Source organism: Callorhinus ursinus, unplaced genomic scaffold, assembly GCF_003265705.2.
Source record: "Callorhinus ursinus isolate GAN/ISIS: 27379988/994484 unplaced genomic scaffold, GSC_fseal_2.0 scaffold15, whole genome shotgun sequence".
Classification (NCBI taxonomy): domain Eukaryota; kingdom Metazoa; phylum Chordata; class Mammalia; order Carnivora; family Otariidae; genus Callorhinus; species Callorhinus ursinus.
In genome coordinates this window covers 6,640,712-6,660,435 of record NW_027397077.1, presented here as the reverse complement: position 1 = coordinate 6,660,435, position 19,724 = coordinate 6,640,712, and the positions used below count along the sequence as shown (strand labels likewise).

Sequence of the window (19,724 nt, the reverse complement as noted above, 5' to 3'; positions counted from 1 at the left end):
AATTAAAAATTAAGCCAGAGGGTACTATTATCCTTCAGAAAGATAAATAGGTAAAAAAATTTGGAATCAACAACTCTTAATTATGAAATGACTCACTAAATAGCATTATGGTTATTTTTTTTTCCAGAGGAAATTTCAGAGGGAAAAGGGATCTAGCTCTATTGCTTCCTTCATTGTATGCTCTGGACTCCCTATCTAGAAAGAAGGTAAAAGGTTTTACAGCTCCGAGATGTTGAGGAAAATTCCCAACCCTACAGCCCGGACAGTTGGCTCTGGTCTCGGGTGGAGCCACAGCAGGTCTAATAGGCCTGGAGCTAGCAGTGGGGCCTCCCTGGTCTATCCCTCCCTCAAGCCCCCAGCCTATGCAGACAGGGGTCCCTCTGCCTCACACTAGGCCCAGAGACAGCACAGTCATCCTGGGTCTGGTGGGCTGGCCTCCATTAGCTAGGTGTGGGAGAAACAGCCAGGGCAGACCTACCCCTACCTGCTGGCCCTGCCACCTCACTCCCAAGGCACGATGTGTCTAGGACACCTGTTGAGAAATCAGGAACCTCTCACCAAAACACGCAAGTAGGTCACAGGGAAGCACACAATTGCTCTGAATGTCCAGTGGCCATTTGCCGAGGTGAGATCAAAGATGGCCCGTGGCCTGGTTACAGTGAAGAAAAGCAACAATGCTGGTGGGAACCACAGGAGGGAGGCATTGTGGCTGCCCACCCACACCTTCCCCCAGGACCCCCCTGGAGATAGCAGCATTAACAAGCAAGAGCCATGGGGCACCTGGGTGGCTCAGTCAGTTAAGTATCTGACTCTTAGTCTTAGCTCAGGTCATGATCTCAGGGTCGTGAGTTCAAGCCCCACATTGGGCTCCACGATGGGCATGGAGCCTACTAAACAAAAGAAAAAAAAAAAAGGAAAGAAAGAAAACGAAGCAGAGCCGTGAGGAGAAAGGAGCTGGAGAAGCTGGGCTACCCTGACTGCTACTAGGAGCAAGAGCAAGGAAGCAGCGGCCTCGGGGTGGAGAGAAGCTAGGACCAGGGCACCCAGCAGCTCTGTGGTCAGGCCCATGGAACCCATCAGATCCTGCGGTGGCAAGGCTGGTTCTGGCCAAGGAGGTAGCAGTGGCACAGGACATGGAGACAGCAGGACACCCGGGACAATTTTCCTCAACATCTCAGAGCTGTAACATCTTTTACCTTCTTCTTTCTAGACAGGGAGTCCAGAGCATACAATGAAGGAAGCAGTAGAACTAGATCCCGTTTCCCTCGGAAATTTCCTCTGAAAAAACAACCTGCGGAGGGGGCAACGTCAGCTATCAAGAAGCGGAAGCTCCAGAGTCCAGGAAGGTGACACCCAAGCAGCTAGTGAGATGCTTGGATCAGAAGCCAGATGCTCATCCAGAGTCAGCATGTGACTGAGACATGCTTGGGCAGAATCAGCGCTTTCCCTGGCCTGGCCCAGGGGCTGCTGAAAGGAGCTGTCAGGAAGGTTTACACTCCTGGGCAGAGATCGTTTTCCCCTTTCCTCTGTGCATGTCCTGCTGAATGAGGACATGTGGGCCAGGAGGTCTCTCTAGGACAAGGGGCCCCCGGGCCGGGCCAGCTCAGCTGTCCAACAGGGCTCAGAGTCCCCTTAGCGTCAGGGCACCCCACTCAAGTGGCAGTGAGTGTTACCGGGCAGTCTCTGGATGGGAGCTCCTCTGGCTCTGTGATGGCCCCTTGGTGCCCCCTCCCCACCCCAGCCAGCCAGGCCAGCTGTCCTCCAGTGAGCCACTGGATCTAGGGCTTAAGAGGTGGCAGTATGGGGCCCAGAGGGCCACATGGTCATCTGAGGAGGTCACTTGTCTTCATTAGAGTTGCCTCTTTCTGCGTGTTAGAAAAGCAGAGTCAGACAGCCAAAGTTGTCTCCCTTATCACAATGGGCTGCTCCAATGGAAGCCTGACCCAAAGCAAGTCAGAACAAGGTGCCAAGGCTCCCCTGCCCCACCACTGACCATGCATGGCTCAGCCTAGGAGCCCTAAGGGTGGCTGCCCATGTGCAGGAGGAAGGTCTTTGGCTTGACCATCTCCTGATGTGACACAGCTGGGGATGCATCCACCTGTCAAGATGAGCCAATCGCTCATCTTGCCCCTTAGGGCCCTCCATGGAATGGGACACACACGTTATGACCAAGGCAGGCAAGGTAGGGTTGACATGGATGGCCCTGGGCAGGGCAGAGTTAGTAAGGGGAGGAGCAGAAGCAGTTTCCAGGTCCAGGCTGATCCAGCTCTGCTCAGGAACCTCTGTACCTTCTGAACCTGCCAGGCTGGGCTCGAAGCTTTGAGAGAACACTGGGCCTCCTGTTCTTTTCCACCCAGCTCTGCACAGTGCTCAGAACCCTTCCCGGGACCAAGGACGCAGAGACAGGCCCCAACCCCAGAACTCCCTCTAACTTCCCTATGGGTAAGAAGAGCATCCCCACAAGCAGCCCCAGGGAGAACCAGGCCCAGCCAAAGGAAAATATGTGGCCCAAAGACTATGGCTTTGGCAAGCGGGCATCAATATCCGTAACCTCAGAGGACGGGATGGAGGGAGGATCCTCCTTGGTGGGCTGGGGCCCGGGCAATGGGGCACAGCCTTCTGCCTAACAACCCTTCAGCCCCCTGTGTGGATCACAGACTGTGGGCAGGACGGGACCTCAGGCTCTTCCTACCCAAGCAGGGGAGATTAGCATCTTTCATCAGGCCAGGCCCAGGAGACTTGGGAATGGGACGGTCAGTTCAGGCCTCCCAAGCCTGGTGACCTCTGGGACTGGCCCTGGGGCACCGGTCAGCCAGTCAGAGGCAGTGGGCACCATTCCCCCTTCCACTGTGCCAGTCAGTTTTCTGAGTGGAACACCAAGCACGGGCCAGGGACAGGAAGGGGAGCACAGGCCCCCTGTGGCCATGGTGGGGCAGCCTGGCAACAGCTGAAGACCCGGCTCTCTGCAGCCCTTTCTGGCTCCCAGGCCTCCCGGGCCCCCCATTACTCCAGGTCCTGGCTCCTCGCCAAGGCCCAAGGGAACACGCTGGGTCCAGCTCTCTTACCTCTACCAGGTGGGGCGTTGGGTTGAAGCCACACAGGTTGCACACCTGGAGCTTGCATGTGGTACAGGTGTTGTAGTTGGCGGGGCCCTTGCTGCCCACGTTGAGCTCAGCTTGGCACAGTGGGCAGGTGGCCCTTTCCTTCGGCATGGTCTTTGGCTTGGCAGTGGCCTTGGTGGCAGCCTGGTGTTCCGCTTTGCCATGCTTTGGACTGGTGGTTCCCCCAGTTCTTGCCAGGGCTCCAGGTCCCAGGCCAGGACCTGTTCTAGCTCCAGGCTCTGTTTTGGCTCCAGGTGCCGGCCCAGGCCCAGGCCCTGAGCCTGGGGGTCTCGGGCCAGCCTCCTTGCTGGCATCACTGAAGACAATCTTAGGTGGCCCTTTGCTGGGAGCAGCCTGGCCCTGGGGCTCAGCCTCAGGCTGCACAGACATGAGGGTACTCGCCTGGGTGAGCAGGGATGCACCAAGGCCAAAGAGCTTCCCAGTGAGGCCCTCCTGGGTCTGCTCAGCAGCACCAGGCCCCAAGGGCACTGTGGTGGCACTTTTGGCCAGGGCCTCTCCTGCAGGTGGCCTGGGCTCCGCTGTGGAAGGCTTGACGGGGAGAGGGGGCTGAGGAGATGGCTTCCCCATCTCTGGAGGGGCAGGGGCTTGGGCAGGCCCCGGCACTGTGGTGGCCCTGGCTGTCTCAGCCTGGCGGGGGCCAGGCTGGGGTGCCCCTGGGCCCTGTGATCTCTCTGGCTCCGGCTTCCCCAGGGGCTGTTTGGCTGGGGACTGGGCAGGAGACAGGGCTGGGGAGTGCAGCTGCTGCTGGCTCTTGGAGCGAGGCGCGGTGGTCATGTCCATCCCCAGAGCCCTCTGCATCTGGCAGTTCAGACACAGCCACTCCTTCACCTGAGGAGGAAGCATCATGGTCATCAGGGTAGTCAGGACTGGTGGTGCCCATAGCTCAGGTCACCGTGGGCCCCACGGCAGCCAAGGTCAGCTCCAAGCATAGGCAGGAGCAGCAAGCCCTGCTCAGGGGTTTCTGGGTCACCAGGGGACAGAGGTGAAGGGACCGATGGCACGACCCCCACCCCTGGGAGCTGCCAGGTGCCTGGAGCAGAACAGAGGTAGTCACACACTCCCCACGCCCCAAGAATCAATCCGCTGCCTGCCGGACCCTCCTGCGCAGGTGTCCTCCCTACTGCCCACGGGCTGTACCTCTGATCCATGTACATCATTCCATCCCCACGCCTCCCCCCCACCAATGACCCCCAAAGCCTCCAACTGGTCACTCTCCCTCCCCTGCTGCCCCCTTTGGGCCATTTCTACATAGCAGCCAGCTTGATCTTTTAAAACATAAACCAAGACAAAAAGGATGGCCTTAGTACAGTGCCTGGTATGCAACAGATTGTTCAATTAAAAACTTGCAGAATGAATAAATAAATGAAGAGTAACAGGAGGGAGAGGGAGGTATAGAAAATAAAAAGAAACCCTGACCCCTATCCTGGAGGAGCCTGGAGCCTAGCTAAGGACACAAGATGGATGTGAACAATCTGGAAGGCAAAGTAATGCCGTGTCAGCGGTGATGTAAGTAGAATGAAAAAGCCTTTTTTTTCTTAAGCAAAAGATACATTTTTTAAGAAAATGGGATAATCTGTGCCTCTAGAACAAACAAGCACGTGTTGCTATTCCCGCAATGGACACAGAGTTTCCTCTCTGCATCAATGCCTCCCTGAGTAAAGTGAGTGCGAGACTCCGGTTGGGCCAATCGTGGGTTTCAGCAAGGGCTGTGGGGTTGGGCCTGTGACCTTGCAAACAGGGCTGACCCATGTTACTTGTAAATGAACAACAGCGGAGAGAGGGTCTTTTTGCCCTTGGGATTGCTCATAGAAGAATGTAGCCGTGAGGTGGCCAATAGCCTTCTTTCCCAGCATCCAGAGAGATGCTAAGGATGACATCAATAGACTCAGAAGTGGAGCCAAGGTAAGGAGAAAGGAGCAGATCCGATGGCTTTGTTTAATTCCCTGGATTCAGCTACGCCTTAAGTCTACCCCTGGACTTCCAGTTACATGAGCCAATGGTATTTTTTTCCACCAAAAAATCTACATACAGATCAGAGCATATCACTTACAGGCCCAAATCCCTTAGTGGAGTCCCATCATGCATACCATGGGAACTCACCATGGCCCATGCCCCAGCCCATCCCTCTCTCTGGCCTCCTTCCCAGCCATCCCCGCTTAGCGGTCTCACCCCAGGTACGCTGGGCCTCCTGTTCTGCCCAGTAGTCCTCTGAGCTCACAGTTTTCTCTGCCCCCAGGCTGGCTAGCTGTACAGGCCTCAAATCTCCCCATCAGGGCCCTCTCTGGCCACACAATCTAACATACCACCCAGGCACGCTGTAGCTAATCACACAGTTTATTTTCGTCACAGTGCTCATTCTTTCCCGAAGTATTTACCAATATGTTTCTCTGGGTAGTCTCCTGTCTCCCCACCCAGCTCCTGAGCTCTTGATGAGGTGTTCTCAGGACTGTGCATGGTGTGTGGCACAGAGCAGGGCCCAGTCCAGAGAGGCTTGTAGTGGGATTAATCCCAACAGCCTATTAATAGGGGACACAGTTCCCACAAGGCCAAAGCCATGAGACTGGAGATTCAGTGCCCCAATGAGGAGGCTCCTCCTTTTCAATCAGACCTGTCTGCATTTGGACAGAGAAAGCCTCCGAGGAAACAATTTGCCCCCCTGGGACTCAGTCCAAAGATCCCTTTAGAAAGGTCCCTCTTGGCTAGGGAGGGCTCTCTCCCATCAGAGGGGGAGCTCCCAGGGGCAAGCTGGGAGCCCTGGAGGGAATTATCCTCCTGAGGGGAGGCCCAGGCAGTAGCCACAGACTCAGTTCCTGTAGCGGGTGCCCAAGCACACCCCAGGCTCCCTTGCTATCGTGCACCTGCAGGACACAGCACGCTCTAGGACTTTCTGAGAAGAGGGATCTGGGAGGTAAAGCTCCTTATCCTGGGACTTCAGAGTGACCCTCCTTCAGGTTCTGGACAGGGTTGAATAAGGGCATGTGCTAAAACTCTTGCACTCACCAGAACCTTCCCTTACCCAGCCTCCGTCACCCAGGCTGTCACAGGCACTCACCTAAAATAGAACCTCTCCAAGAAACTGCTAAAACCCCCCCTCGGTGACTCATAGCCCAGATGGGCACAGCTATTTCTATCCAGCCTCTTCTAGACGGTGAGGAGCCTTGACCACGCCCTCTTCGTGCCTCACCCAGGCTCAGGCCGACAGGCCCCGCCACTAAGGCCTCCCAGGGAGGACACTGGGAGGGGCGCTCTCTGAACCCAGCAAGACTTCCCTCAGCCTCCCTCACAGATCGTCAGGAGCTGGATCTGAGGAGCTCAGTCTCAGCCTCTTCCTCCCCGCACCCCCAGCCCACTTGCCCACCTAGGCTGGGCATACATGGCCAGGCCTGTGGCAGAATCCTCAGGCCTGGGACCAGCAGCAGTGAGAGCCTTCCTCATCTGTACCAGTGTCTGTGTCTCCTTGGCACGCTCCAATCCAGCTGCCCACCAGAATCACAGGGAATGGCCTTCTACTAGTGTGACAGGAAATCTCTCTTAGAGTCCTCCATGAGCCTAACCTGGCAGAGCCAGGAGATGAGCAGGCCATCAGCCACAGAACTCGTGTCCCAAGAGCCAGAGGTAAGCTAAGAGGAATTCCCAGGGCTACACTAGGGGTGAATGGCTCTGCCAGACACTAGCTTTTGTCAGGCTGACCCTTCTTGCCAGCAAGGAAGCCCATCCTGGCCTCTCAGAGGCATGGACACCTGCGCACCCCAGCCTGGTGGGGGCCTGAGCAGCAGTAGGGATGGGAAGGCTCAGTGTGGTGTGCAGGCCAAGAGCTGTGTTGGAAGTAAGTGGGAGAAGCAGAAGCTGTAGGAAGTGGCTTCCCACAGAGAGCCTCTGCCTGCCCCACCAGGAGCCTGCTGGGGATTCAGAAAGGCAGGGCTTCATGGGCTCTGGCTCTGAAGGGACTTTCATCCCGAGAAGAGCCTTTCTCGGCTGCTCCCTCACTTGAGCTGTTCAGTGTACGGAAGGGCGGCTAAGGTGGCACTGCCCACCCAGGATCCAGAGGCCTGTGGACCAGGCTGGGGGCTCTGTGAACCACACGTTGAAGGAACAGCCAGCCATGATCTATCTGCAGAGGCCACTCCCCACTGCTCCCCGCACCCGGCTCTGGGGCAGAGAGGGGAGTGAGGGCACTCTGGGGGAGGGGCTTCTACATCTCTCCCACAGGGACACTGGTGGCACTGAGACCTGCCACCCTGTGTCCCAGCCCCAAAGGAAGGGGCCCAGACTTGCTTGCTATATCTAGCCAGAAAGGATGCTGCCCAGGAAACATGCTTCTGCTCCCGAGGTGGAGCCTGCCTCACGGTCACCTCCGAGGCTGCCAGGAGGTTCTGAGGGCCCCCAGCAGCAGCAACAGAGTCTCTTTCCAGTCTCCCCTACTGCCTCCCCACCAGCAAGGAAGAAGGGTCGCAGACATCCCTTAGCCTGCCTTCCTGCAGAGAGCGGCGGCTTGCCTCTGAGGCCTAGCCCTCCCTAGGAGAGAGGGCATTCGGTGGTCGGATCACTGCACTGACATGCCTGATTCGGCATTCGTGCTTTTTTCCATTTTGGTACAAGTTCAAACATCACAGAAACAGCTTAAAAACAAGCCTTCCCTGTTGGTTCCTGGGAGGGTCCCACCGGCCAGTGTGGCTTTCCATTCTCTTCTGGGCTGTGAGTCATTGGCCAGGCCTCAACAGAGGGCACAGGTCCCACTGTGGCCCCTGGACCAATGATGGTCCGGAGCAGGGAATCGGGGCTGGCCTTACTCTCCCCCCAGCACTGGACATACCACCTGCCGCATCCAGCACCTGGCTGCCCACAGGCTTAGGGGCAGGCAGGTGCCACAGGGCCCCAAAGGGTGGGGCACATTAATGCAGAGCTGGATGAATGAATCAGCCAGGCATGGCCCATCGGGGAGGCCCTAGGAAACTGCCAAGCATCTGAGGCCAGGATTTGGGGAGGGGAGGCTGAATTTAATTGTTACTTGGGGCTAGAAGGCCTCACTGGCCTGGAGCTCCATGAAATGGAAAGAACCCATCGCCCTGCTGATTCCTACAAACACCTGCCTTTCCACCTCTGGTGTCCAACTCTTCTCAGCCTCCCTTAGACGGCCTCCCCTCCCTCCCAGGCCTTCCTCTGTGCCCTGTAAAACATTCTTTCCTGACCAAGCCAGCTCCCCAAACTCCCTACACACACACACACACACACACACACACACACTCTCTCTCTCTCTCTCTCTCTCTCTCTCTCTCTCTCTCTCTCTCCCTCTCTCTCCTTGGTCCCCATCGACCTCTCCAGGAGAAACTGTCTTCCCTGGACTTCAGAATGTGGTAACCGCTCACCCTCCCTTTAAAATCCCTAGGACCCCTGGGGCTTAGCCCTCGGCTTCCCCACCCTTCTCCCCTCCTAGCTGCTGTTGCCTTCCAGGCCCCACCATCATGGCCACTAGTTCCCAAACGCCCTGTGGTCCGCGTCTCCCAGGCTTCCACCGAACTGACGTGACAGTCACTGCAGATGGCAGCCACTGGGCTGACTCAGCCAATAGTGCTATCCCTCAGCCTCACCCTCCAACTCACTATCACCCCAAACCCTCTCCTCCAAAATCACCCTGTGCCTGTCCTCCTGCAGCCTTCTAGGTCACTTCAGGCCTCCCCACTGTAGCAGTCCTTGGGCCTCGTGTGGACCCCACCCGCTGAGCCTCTGCCTTCACATCTCTTCCTGCCCAGCTGAATCTCTGGTCTATCATGCAGTCACTCTGCCCAATGTCTGTGCTCTCTTGACCTATGTCTGCTTCAGAACTAGATCCAACCACACACCTGTTTTCTCCGGGCCTCTACCCAAACAGATAAACGGGCACCAGGCAAATGGGCTCCACCGTAAATTGACTTCTGTCCCAACTTCTCCTGGGGCACTATAGCTGCCTGGCTAACTCATTCGCTCCCTCTCTCCAGGAAGCTTCTGTCCACAGTGGTTGGTTCAATTTCTCCTGCCCTCCTCCCCTGCCTGGCCCCCTCTCCTGCCTTCTGGCTCAAACCATTGCCCTGCTTCCGATGTCTTCAAGAGGAGCCACACATTAGGCTTCCTCCTCCACACTCGGGATCCAGACCTGCCTCCTTGGGGAGGGTCCCACTCCTTCAAGCACACCCTCTCCCCCACACCCCTAGGCACCCCTTGCCTCTCTCAGAACTCAGTGCCATTGTCTCCTGCCTCCCAGAACCCTCTCCTGTCTACTGCCTGGGCTCTCTCCTCTCCTTCTCAGTCAGGCTTCTCAAGACTTGTCCACGTAGACGACCCTCAAAAAACGCTATGCTGAGTGCAAGAAACTTTATCCAAAACAGCACATTCTGTGCAATCCCATTTACAAGAAGCTCTAGAATAGACACAACTCATCTAAGGTGGAGAAAAATCAGAACAGCAGTTGTCTCTGGAGGAGGGGTGGGGATGGACAGGAACGGAGCCTGAAGGGACTTTCTAGGGTGACGGGGATGTTCACCTTGAGAGAGGGGTTTGGCTGACACAGCTGCATGCTTTTGTCAAAGCGCACTGAATGCTACACTTGAGCTCTGTGCATTTCATCATAGGTACATTTTACTGAAAAATAAAACCACATGCCTTAAATAAATACTAAACTCTAGCTGATGATATGCTTACTGAAGTGTTTAGTGTGAAGTATACTGACTAATGGCAATATGCTTGTGAGTCTCAGAGGTCTCCAGCCCCGACCTGTGCACTGCGTGCCAGGGTCCCAGGTCTGCAGGCCAGCCGACTGAACTCCACCTGAAGGCTCATAGGTACCTCCAACTTGACATGGCCCAAATGGAAACATTCTCCATCTCTAGCACCTAGCCCCCATGTCCAACACATGTCCCAAACCTGTCTGTTTAGTCTCCAAAATCCACCAGGAATTGGTGAAGGCCCTCCACTACCATCACCATTGCCCCAGCCCGCTCCTGGAGGCCAGCCCCGCCCCACGGGCTGATCTCCACATGGCCGCCAGAGGAGTGGGGGGGGTGTTGTTGAGAGTTTTGTGGTCAAATAAACATAACATAAAATTGGCCATTTGACCATTTTAAATGGTGTACAATTCAGTGGCATTCATTACATTCATAATGTTGTACAATCATCACCGTTATTAATTTTCAGAGAGGTGGGTTCTTTGGTGTTTTTTTTTTTAAGTTTTATTTATTTATTTGAGAGAGAGCGAGCAGGGGGAGGGGCAGAGGCAGAGGGAGAGAAGCAGACTTCCTGCTGAGCAGGGAGCCTAATGTGGGGCTTGATCCCGTGACCCTGAGATCACAACCTGAGCCGAAACCTAGAGTCAGACGCTCAACCGACTGAGCCACCCAGGTGCCCCCCAAAGAGATGTTTTTATGCACATCTGACCTTCCCATTGCCACTTTCCGATACCCTTGAAATCCCATCTACAGACCCCAACAGGAGCTGCAGGCCCTCTGATTCTGCTCATGGCACCCCAGCCACCCCAGCCCTGGCTTGCTCTGGGCCCTCACACAGACCATGCACTTCCCCTCAGGCCTCCCCGGGGCCCCACCTTGCCCCGGCCCAGCTTCAGTCTAATGTCCCCTCCTTGTAGAAGCCCCACCCACCCACCTAAGAGTCTCTTTGCAGCATCCTATCAAGCCCCCTGGCCTCCCTCTGGTCCTCCTCAGAGCTGACCCTCAGGTGTTGACCATGTGTTTGCTTGGGTGGTTATCAGAAGGGCCGCCTCTCCCTCTGACCTACAGGCTCCACGGGGCTGAGCAACACAGCTGCTTCAGTTCTGCCTGATTCTCCAGTGTCAAGGACAGTTCCTGGCTTCACATAAGGCCTCCACAGCAATTACAGGGGAAGGAAAGGATGAGAAGAAGGGAGAGGGCCCCCTTCTAACGGTGGATCCGGGCAGGCCTGCCCCAGGCTACCAGCAGCTGGTGACTTCACCGAGCTCTCCTGCCTCCCTGCCCTTCCTGCCTCGGGCTTTCTCCATCACCTCCCTTTCCTGCCTCTGCCCTCTGTTCCTTCTCCCTGTTCCCACTTTACTTGTTTCTCTTTTTTTCCTACCATTTTTACTCAATTCTCTTCCCATTCTGTTTCTTTTGCCCACACGTATAAAGGCAGGTTTTTCAAGAATAAAATCTCAGGCTTCTGCTCTGAATTCATTTCACATTCATTCTCTGCTAATGGTACATATGGCCCCCTTTGTAGCTAAAAGAGGGAGTTCTGTGCCTGATAGCTGCAGCTACGAAACAGCTCCCACTCCCGCAGAGCCGTCTCTTCCGCATGTCCCCAGCGGTGCTGGCATCTGTCCTGCAGTGGTCCAAGCAGGCAGGTCGAGTGTTCTGTGTCCTGGGAGCATAGACTGGCAGCAGGGCAGGTTGTCCAGGACCGACTGAGCTTGGCAGGCATTTCCCTACTGACCTGGAGACGGGCTTCTTCAAGGCAAACTGCCCAAGGACTAGACGTACTGTGGGAGAAAGGCTCCCCAAAGGGCCTGCCACCCGGAGACCCACGTCCTTTCGGTGTGGAGGTGGAGAAGGGAAGGCTGGGCACGTGTGCAGACACCTGCTGGGCCCAGGAAGGAGGGGGACACCTTTGCCTCTCCTCAGCCCACTGCCCATCTATGTCCTCCTAACACCTGCTCCTCACCCCCGACTGGCCCATGGGGCGGTGTGGCCAGGAAGGAGCAGAGGGAAGGGGGCAAGGCCGGTGGCTGCAGTGGAGGGATCCGTGCCACACTCGCAGCACCTCCCCCGGGCCATCTGGCGTCCTGGCCCCTGCCGGAAAGGAGTGGGCTGCAGGCAATAGAGGGAAGCCTTATGGCCATCGCTTATCTCCCTCCCTTCTCCACACCGCCCACCATGGGTAAGCACTTCAGCCCAAGGCTTGCCGATGGAGTGGGGTTGAAGGGGGGTGCGCAATGGATTATACGCCCTCGGCTTGGTCTCAGCAAAGTCCGGACCTTGGAATAGGCGAAGAAAGACCACGATCATTCCTCTGTAGTTTTTTAGAGGGGCTTCTGAGCGATTCTGACTAGAGCAAGAGAGGAGGGAGGCAGATGAGCTCAGACGAGCTGCCTGAACCTGGAAGGCTAGGGATGGGGCAGAGGGTGGGCCTCCCAGGTGCGGGCTGTAGCCTCACTGGAGGTGGTGCTCTGGGACAATTCTGCCAATCAGATCTGGAAACACAGGCAGGCCGCCAGCCCTGAGTCTGCCTAGCCCTCCCTGTGTGATGCTGTTCCTAGGGTGAGGACGGACTCCTATCCGGAGGAATTCCCAGGCCAGGATGTGCTGCCGGGCCGCTCCGAGAGGGGCAGGGAGAAGCCTGGAGAGGACTGGCAGATCCGGGCTGCCCCTGGCCACTGCTCATCTTCTCCAGCAGCTCACTCCCGCCCGCACGGCCCACCCAAACCTCACCTCCCAGACTCCAGCCAGCAGGCTCATCGCCATGCCTTATCTCCTATCCCCAGCTACCAGGATAGAGGCTGACTTGGGCAACAAGGGCCTCCCTCCTGGAGAAGAAAGGGGTGGCAGGCCTGAACGTTAAGTCACTGAAGAGTGGAGGGCTGGGCAAACAGGCCTGGGCAGGCATGAGGCATCAGCAAAGCCACCAAGGCTGGTCCCTGGCCCACTGCTTCTCTTTTAGAGAAATCGGACGCTTGGGAAGTTAAGGTACTTTTCTAAGGATCCACATCCAGGGAGAGACGAGAACAATCTTCCTGCCTTTTCCCCACTACTGGGCACGGAATGGGCTTACATGCTAATGCCTCCGGCCTCCTGGTCAGTGTGGCCGCCTGGTCAGTGCATCCTCACAGGGATGGCCTCTTAAGGGTGGTGAGAGAGATTCAGCCCCCACAAGGAAACTGCAGTCTTTTGCCACGATTTCAAACAGGTTAAATTATTCATCTGCCCTGACCTTCAGGACCGCAGAACTCCAAAAAGAAATGGTCTCACCATGAAGAGTGGCTGAGATGGGCTTGTCTGCTCTGAACTATCCTCAACCTGAGCAAAAGTGGACCGTGGATGGGCAAGATGAGAGTCCCTGAGGGAAAGCCGGAGAGCTAGCTACTGATTCGGGGTCCCCAGCTCTACTGCTCCAAATGACCCCGAATAGGCCAAGATTTCCCAAGACTCAGTCTCCTGGTCTATAGACAGAGAGTGCTCTGAGCTCCTTCCCTGACTTCCACGCAGTTTCAACGTGCTCCAGGCCTCAGAATCCCAGCAAAGTACATGGGCGGGCATCCTCCTCTGAAGGCATCCCAGCCTTGAGAGCTGGCCATCCGGGGCCTGGGCAGAACGGCAAGCACCACGTCTGTGTGAGCACAGGAGACCCCCTGCGGCCTGGGACCGGAGAGGAGAAGACTGGGCCCACTCCCCAGGACAGGAGCGGTTCCACATCTCAGCCGCTGCTCTGGCTGAATGGGATGGACTGTTCTACCTGGAGGTGATTCTCCTCTCCACACCTAGTCTGCTGCTTCTGAAAGACCCAGCTAAGGTCACAAGACTCTGACAGATGCCGTGAGGCAGAAAGACAAATTCACTGAGTTCCAGTGGCCATCTCTTCCCTCCTTTCTGCTCCTCTGCCCTCACCCAGCCATTCAGCACAATGGCTCTGTCATGCTCCTCATCTGGGTTGCAACTTGAGGGACAAGCCAGTGATTCTCTCTCTACCCGGGAAGAAAGGTCCGTTTTCCATGGTCACATTTCCAAAGATCCAAGGGCAGCTGCATTAGCAGTGAAACTCTCCATGCCGCGTGCGTGGCCCTTGTCCCTCTCTAGAACTCCTGCCGGCAGGAAGCTGAGCATCATGCTGACCTGCCCTGATGAGGCTTTGGTGAGCTTCTGGGTGGAACACAGGACCCAGCCCTCCTCAGCCCTGCCTGAGCATCACTACACCAGCAGTTTCAGACACGCACCCCCACCCCCAGACAAGGTCCCCAACATGCACCCCAGTGGCCAGTGTCCACAGTGCGTCTGTGCAGGGATCAGCACCACCTCCCTTTGCACTCTCGCAGGGTTCCTCCTGAGACGTGAGTACCAGAGCTGGGTTTCCTGGAAAAGGTTGCTCAACCTGAGCCGCTGCCACCGAGACACACCCCACTCCAGAACCAGCCCCTCGTCCTGCCCAGAACCTCAGGCCAGGCAGGAGCCCAGCCCACAGACACCAGGGTAATCCCAGAAACGGCCTTCTTGGCTGACATAATGTCAAGTTAGAGGTGCCAGAGCAGGTATGTTCTGAGCAGGGTGGATCGGCCTGTGAGCAAAACCTACAAACTGGTTTTCTCATTACGTGGACATGTGACCAGGGAGGTGACTCTGCTCAAGGCCAACAGCTCTATTTTTTTTTTTAAAGATTTTATTTATTTATTTTACAGGGAGAGACACAGCGAGAGAGGGAACACAAGCAGGGGAGTGGGAGAGGGAGAAGCAGGCTCCCCACCGAGCAGGGAGCCTGATGTGGGGCTCGATCCCAGGACCCTGGGATCATGACCCGAGCTGAAGGCAGACGCTTAACGACTGAGCCACCCAGGTGCCCCAAGGCCAACAGCTCTAAAGAATTAGGCTCTGCGGGCCTCTCAGGAAAATGTGCCAAGGGTTCTTTCACCTTGACAGGAACCCCACTGAAAGCCAATTCTGGAGAAGAAAAGGTTCTGCTTGGAGACCCCTTCAGAAAAGGGCATTCACCAGGTTCTGAGAACCTGGAAAATGCACTAGGTCAGCATTTCCCAAACTGATGCAATGGAACAGCAGTCCCTAATGTTCTGTGAAAGCAAGTCTGGGAAAGGCTGCTGGCGACAGCTGTGTCTTGGAGCTGCATGGTGTCATTCTGGATGCTGAAGGCCCGAGAAGCTTCATAGCAAAGAACCAATGCATTTGTCTGGCTCGGCATTTGCTCGAAGTACCTGGCAGGGAGGCCTGCTCTTCACCAAACACCGTGAATCTGCAGTAAGTCTGAGGCCCCTTCCTTCCTGGCCCTGAGCCTCCGCTTCCTCCAGGCACAATGAGGCAGATGGACCGAGTATTGCCAAGGTCCTCCCACTCTGCTGTTTTTCCCAGCACATCAGAGGCTGGCTCCCTTCCCACTTCACCCAAGGTCCTGGGCTTGGGGAGGCCTGTTGCGTGGCAAGGGCTGGGCTGCCCACCAGGAAACCAGCATACCATGTGTGGCTCTCCCTTGATCCCTGCCTACCTCATCCAGAGGGCTTCAGGCCCTACGGCTTGAGTGAGCGCCTCAGGGAGGCTGGAACCCAGAGGGGTGCGGCCATATGGGGGTCCACAGCAGCATCTCGTCCCCACCTGCCAAACCTCTCTGCTCCTGTGGGGCCAGATGCTTCCAGCTTCTCGCTGGCAGAAGCACGCAGGTGAGCTTCTCCGGTCTGGATCACACTGTTCTGAGTACTGAAGGACCAACATTTACCTAACCGATCAGTGCAGGGATGGGCCTGTTTCTAATCACAGATGCAATAATCACGAGTATGCCCGCCTCCTCAAGGAAGCCCCCACACTCCAGGAGCGACTCCAAACCTACTGAGTCATCTCCCCACAACGGCAGCTCCTTCCTCAGAATCTCACACTTACCTCTTGCAAACCACACATCCCACACCCACGGCACCTCATGTCACAAATAGACCCCGACCTGCGAACAATTATTCTCACTTGTCCCCCCACCCACGAGGTCCAAATGGCTCCGGCTGCTGATAGTCCCAGAGGCAGCCATGCCTGTGCCTGCAGCCAGCCATGCTCCATCCTGCCCAAGGGCAGGGCCCTGGGGGAGGAGCTAGAGACTTCTCCGGGTTATCCCAGAGGAGAGGGAGGAAGCCAGCAAACCTGCTTGGTTCATTTCAGAGGCATGGCACCGGCTCTACTAGTGCACTGGGACACCCAGCCTCCAACTCTCCAAAAGGAGCCTCCAGGGGCTTGGCTGAGCATCCCCCAGCAACCCAAAGCATCCTGAACAAAGCCAGGATGGGGCTGAGGACCCAGGGTCCTCTGGGGCAAAAAGGAGGTCAATCTCATGGAAATGGCCCTGCAGTGGCCTCCTAGAGTAGGACACTGTCACCCATTGTGAATGCTTGGCCCCCAGCCTGGGTCTCTACCCCGAAGTTGTTTCTCTGGGGATGGCTAGCCGCCCTACCACCTCAGGTCCCAGCCAACTGGAATGGAAACCCAGAGGAGAAGCTTCCCAGAGTGCAACTAGAAGGCCGTTTCCTGCCTCCCCTGAAACCTTGCCTCCCTCACCAGCACCCCCTTCCACTGCCCACTGTCAGGGAGAAAGGCCGGCCTAGGGCCAGGCAAATCTGCCTCCCCTCCGGCCTGCAGTTGCCCGTGGCCCTCCCCAGATGAGTATCCATTGAGGAAAGTTGCCCGGAAGCCTGTCTTTGGCCCTCTCTGAGGCCATTTTTCTGGGTCAAACTTGCACCGGGTAAGAAAACATCTTCTCTGCTGGGACTCTGCCCGCGGTTTCAGGAGGTGCAGGAATCCCTCGGGAGATCTGCGACCAGGCCTGTTCTCTGCTACCACATCTTGGAGCCAGGAAGACACAAATTCCGGTGGCCAAGGGAAATGACCAGGAAAAGAGAGTTGGGTGAAGAGGGGAAGGGAGAGGCGCCCGGGTGGCTCAGTCAGTGAAGTGTCCGACTCTTGACCTCAGCTCAGGTCTTGATCCCAGGGTTGTGATTGCAAGCCCCGCTATGCTCCATGCTGGGCGTGGAACCTACTTTAAAAGAAAAGGTGGGGGGGAAGGGAACCGAGGGAGGCATGGGAAGGTAGGTGCGGGGAGCCGGCGCAGAAGGTGATTACCTGGGTGAGGTGAGGGTTGGGGTTGAACCCACACTGGTTGCAGACCTTGTTGTGACACTGGGTGCAGGTGTTGAAGTTTGGCTGGCTGGGGGTCGACGTGAGGTCCGAGGTCTTACATATGGGACACAGCGTGCTGCTGGGAAGGGGGGCGATCTGGGGGACGGAGTAGGGTGATGTGGGGGTGCTGCCTCTGTCCGGTGACACAGAGGGGGACCGCCCTGATCTCTGCGTCCTGCTGTCTACCTGCAGCGTCCTGCGGGGGCCATCAGCCTCCTGGCCTGCTGGGCCCTGCGCCCTTGTCTCCCGGGGGCTCTCGCGACCGGGAGCAGTAGCAGAAGCCTGCTTCGGGGTTGGGGAAGCTGCTCTCTGGCTACCCGGGGGCTCCTTGGGGTCCAGTCTCCTGGAAACGCTGAAATGACATTGAAAATGACTGCGTTAGAGACACTTCTCAGAGAAGCAGCCCGCAGAGGGCTCTATCAAGTTAGGTGGCCCTGCCAAGCCCCATTCCACCCTCCTCTTCCTGTCCAGCGGCATCCTCTCGGCCACCGTTTGATGAGCTCTGACAAGCATCTCCCACTCGAACCCTCAGCACCAGGCCACGTGGTAGGATTGTGAGTTCCCCTCTTTCATCCTGATCAAGTGCAGATTCTGATTCAGTAAGTCTAGGGTGAGAGCTGCATTTTTAACAACCTCTAAGGTGATCCCTAGACTATGGTCTGCGGACCACATGGTGAGTACCAAGGTTCTAAACCTATACGTTAGAAACACCTGGGGTGATTTTTAAATTTCTGACTCTCAGACTATACACCCCAGACAAATGACATCAGAACCTGCGGGGGTAGGACCCTGGTATTCGTATCTTTCCCTCCCCAGGTGATCCCAACTTGCAGCTCAAGTGCAGAGCTCTTGTCCCCTTCAAAGGCTGACCCCAGCCAGCTGGAGATGGGTGGGGGAGGCATCCCAATGACTAGTTAATGCCGTCTCCGGCAGGGACAAAGGAACCTTCTTTCTGGCAGTCCACCACCAGGCCCGATGCTAGAGCAAGTCCATGGAGATGGGTGAGGTGTTACTTTCCGTTAGTGCAAGGCTGGGGGCGAGGGGGATTGGAGTCCTAGGATCCAGCCCTTGAGGAGCCACTGAGGGAGATTCAACGTGCCTGACCCCCATCTCCATCCCAACCTGGTGCAGCTGCAGAAGAACCAGCAGACTTGAGCAGTTCGGTGAGGTAGAAAGTCAAACTGTTAGGCTAACTCTGTCTCCTCATTTTCCTTTTCCCAATTTTCCTTTTCTAATTTGAAAGAAGCTGAGCACAAAAAGCCAAAAAGGCAATGCTTTGTATTGCTTCCCTGAAATTCTATCCTTGCTTCAGTCTGTATTCATTGGGATGGATCCTGGCACCCAGCAGGCAGGCTAGACTGGCTGAGAGCCACTGTGGAGGCCAGGCCACAGCAGCCTGCGAGGGGCCTGCCCTGGTGCCCCCTGACCTCCTAGGGCCTGACTGACAAGAGGGGCCTTGAAGTTTGCTGCCCCTAGATGAAAGCCCTCTGCTTGCCAACTGGTAGAACCTCTTAGGACAAGCCACTTCAGAGGGGAGACCAGGATCCCCCCTGGGGAGGCCCGCTCCAAGACAGTCTGCAGTTTTTCCTCCTTTTTGAGGAACAGTGTGTGTGGTGGGGGGAGGGAGCGCCACACCCTTGGTCTAACAAAGACTCTTCCAGAAAAAAGAAACACTCTTACGTGTCTATCAAATATTTCTTTCATCAACTAACAACAGCATACATGCACCTACCCAGTCTCATGGACCTGCCACTTTCTTCTTCAGTAGAATCACCAGAGCCTGAGTCTAGCCCCTCTGGGCCACCTTGCCATCAGCTGTGAGGCCCAGGATGTGGCAGCCGCAACATCTCTGGGCCACACTTGGAACCTGCGCTCCAGTGCCTTCCCGTAAACTAATTTCTAGGTAAAGAAAGATTCCCACTTGGTCAAGTTCATAGTTCCATCTTTTATTTGAATGATTTGGGGCTGGAATTTATTTATTTACTTACTTACTGTTTTATTTATTTATTTTTCAAGATTTCATTTATTTGAGAAAGAGAAAGCACGACCAGGGGGAGAGGAAGAGAGACAAGCGGACTCCCCACTGACCTTAGAGCCTGCCGCGGGGCTCGATCCCAGGACCCCCAAGATCATAACCTGAGCCAAAGTCAGACCCTTAAGTGACTGAGCCACCCAGGCGTGGGGCTGGAATTGAAAAGCAGCTCCTCACTGTATGTTAACTCTACTGGAATTAAAATTAAGCAAAACCAAAAACGCCCCTGAAAGCTAATCAGAAGCTACTGAGAGCTCCTTCCATCACGTGGAGGGGCTGCAGCCCCTCTCCCAGGCTGCGCAGGTCTGTGGTGTCTTCTGAGGAACGTAGCCACCTCTACTGTATGTGAGTTGCCTGATACATGACAGGCAATCTTCCGTGCACATGATGGCATTTTAATTCAATGTTGCATCACAGTGTAGTCTTTCTGGGGACAAAATTTCTGTGACAGAGATCCAGATTCAAGTTAGCTTTCAACTTAGCTGTAGTGACAGTGAAGAAGCAAACAATGCCTTCTGCCCCCCAGCAAAGTCCATCCTGCAAGGGCTCCCTGCCAACTCTTCACTTTCCCGACCTCCTGGATGATTCCTCACCCTCTCCCCTTGATCTTCAAGCCTCCAACATGTCTCTCCCTCTCTTCACTGACAACCCACCTGCTGTCTCCAGAAGAAAGGGGGAACTGCTGGAGGGGAAGGGGCA

General features: G+C 56.0%; 1 protein-coding gene across 3 annotated transcripts in view; it reads right to left on the bottom strand.

Annotated features, from left to right (window-relative positions):
- Positions 1 to 19,724, bottom strand: part of BSN (bassoon presynaptic cytomatrix protein) — a 93,620-nt gene that overhangs the window by 25,457 nt on the left and 48,439 nt on the right. For all 3 annotated transcript variants that reach the window (XR_012380885.1, XR_012380886.1, XM_073901201.1), the window contains exons 2-3: positions 16,937 to 17,345; positions 3,066 to 3,950 (exon numbers count right to left, since the gene is read on the bottom strand). Coding sequence is in view for 1 of the 3 variants with exons in the window: in XM_073901201.1 (XP_073757302.1) it covers positions 3,066 to 3,950; positions 16,937 to 17,345 (1,294 nt within the window). In the remaining 2 variants the exon portion in view is untranslated. The remainder of the gene's footprint in view (positions 1 to 3,065; positions 3,951 to 16,936; positions 17,346 to 19,724) is intronic.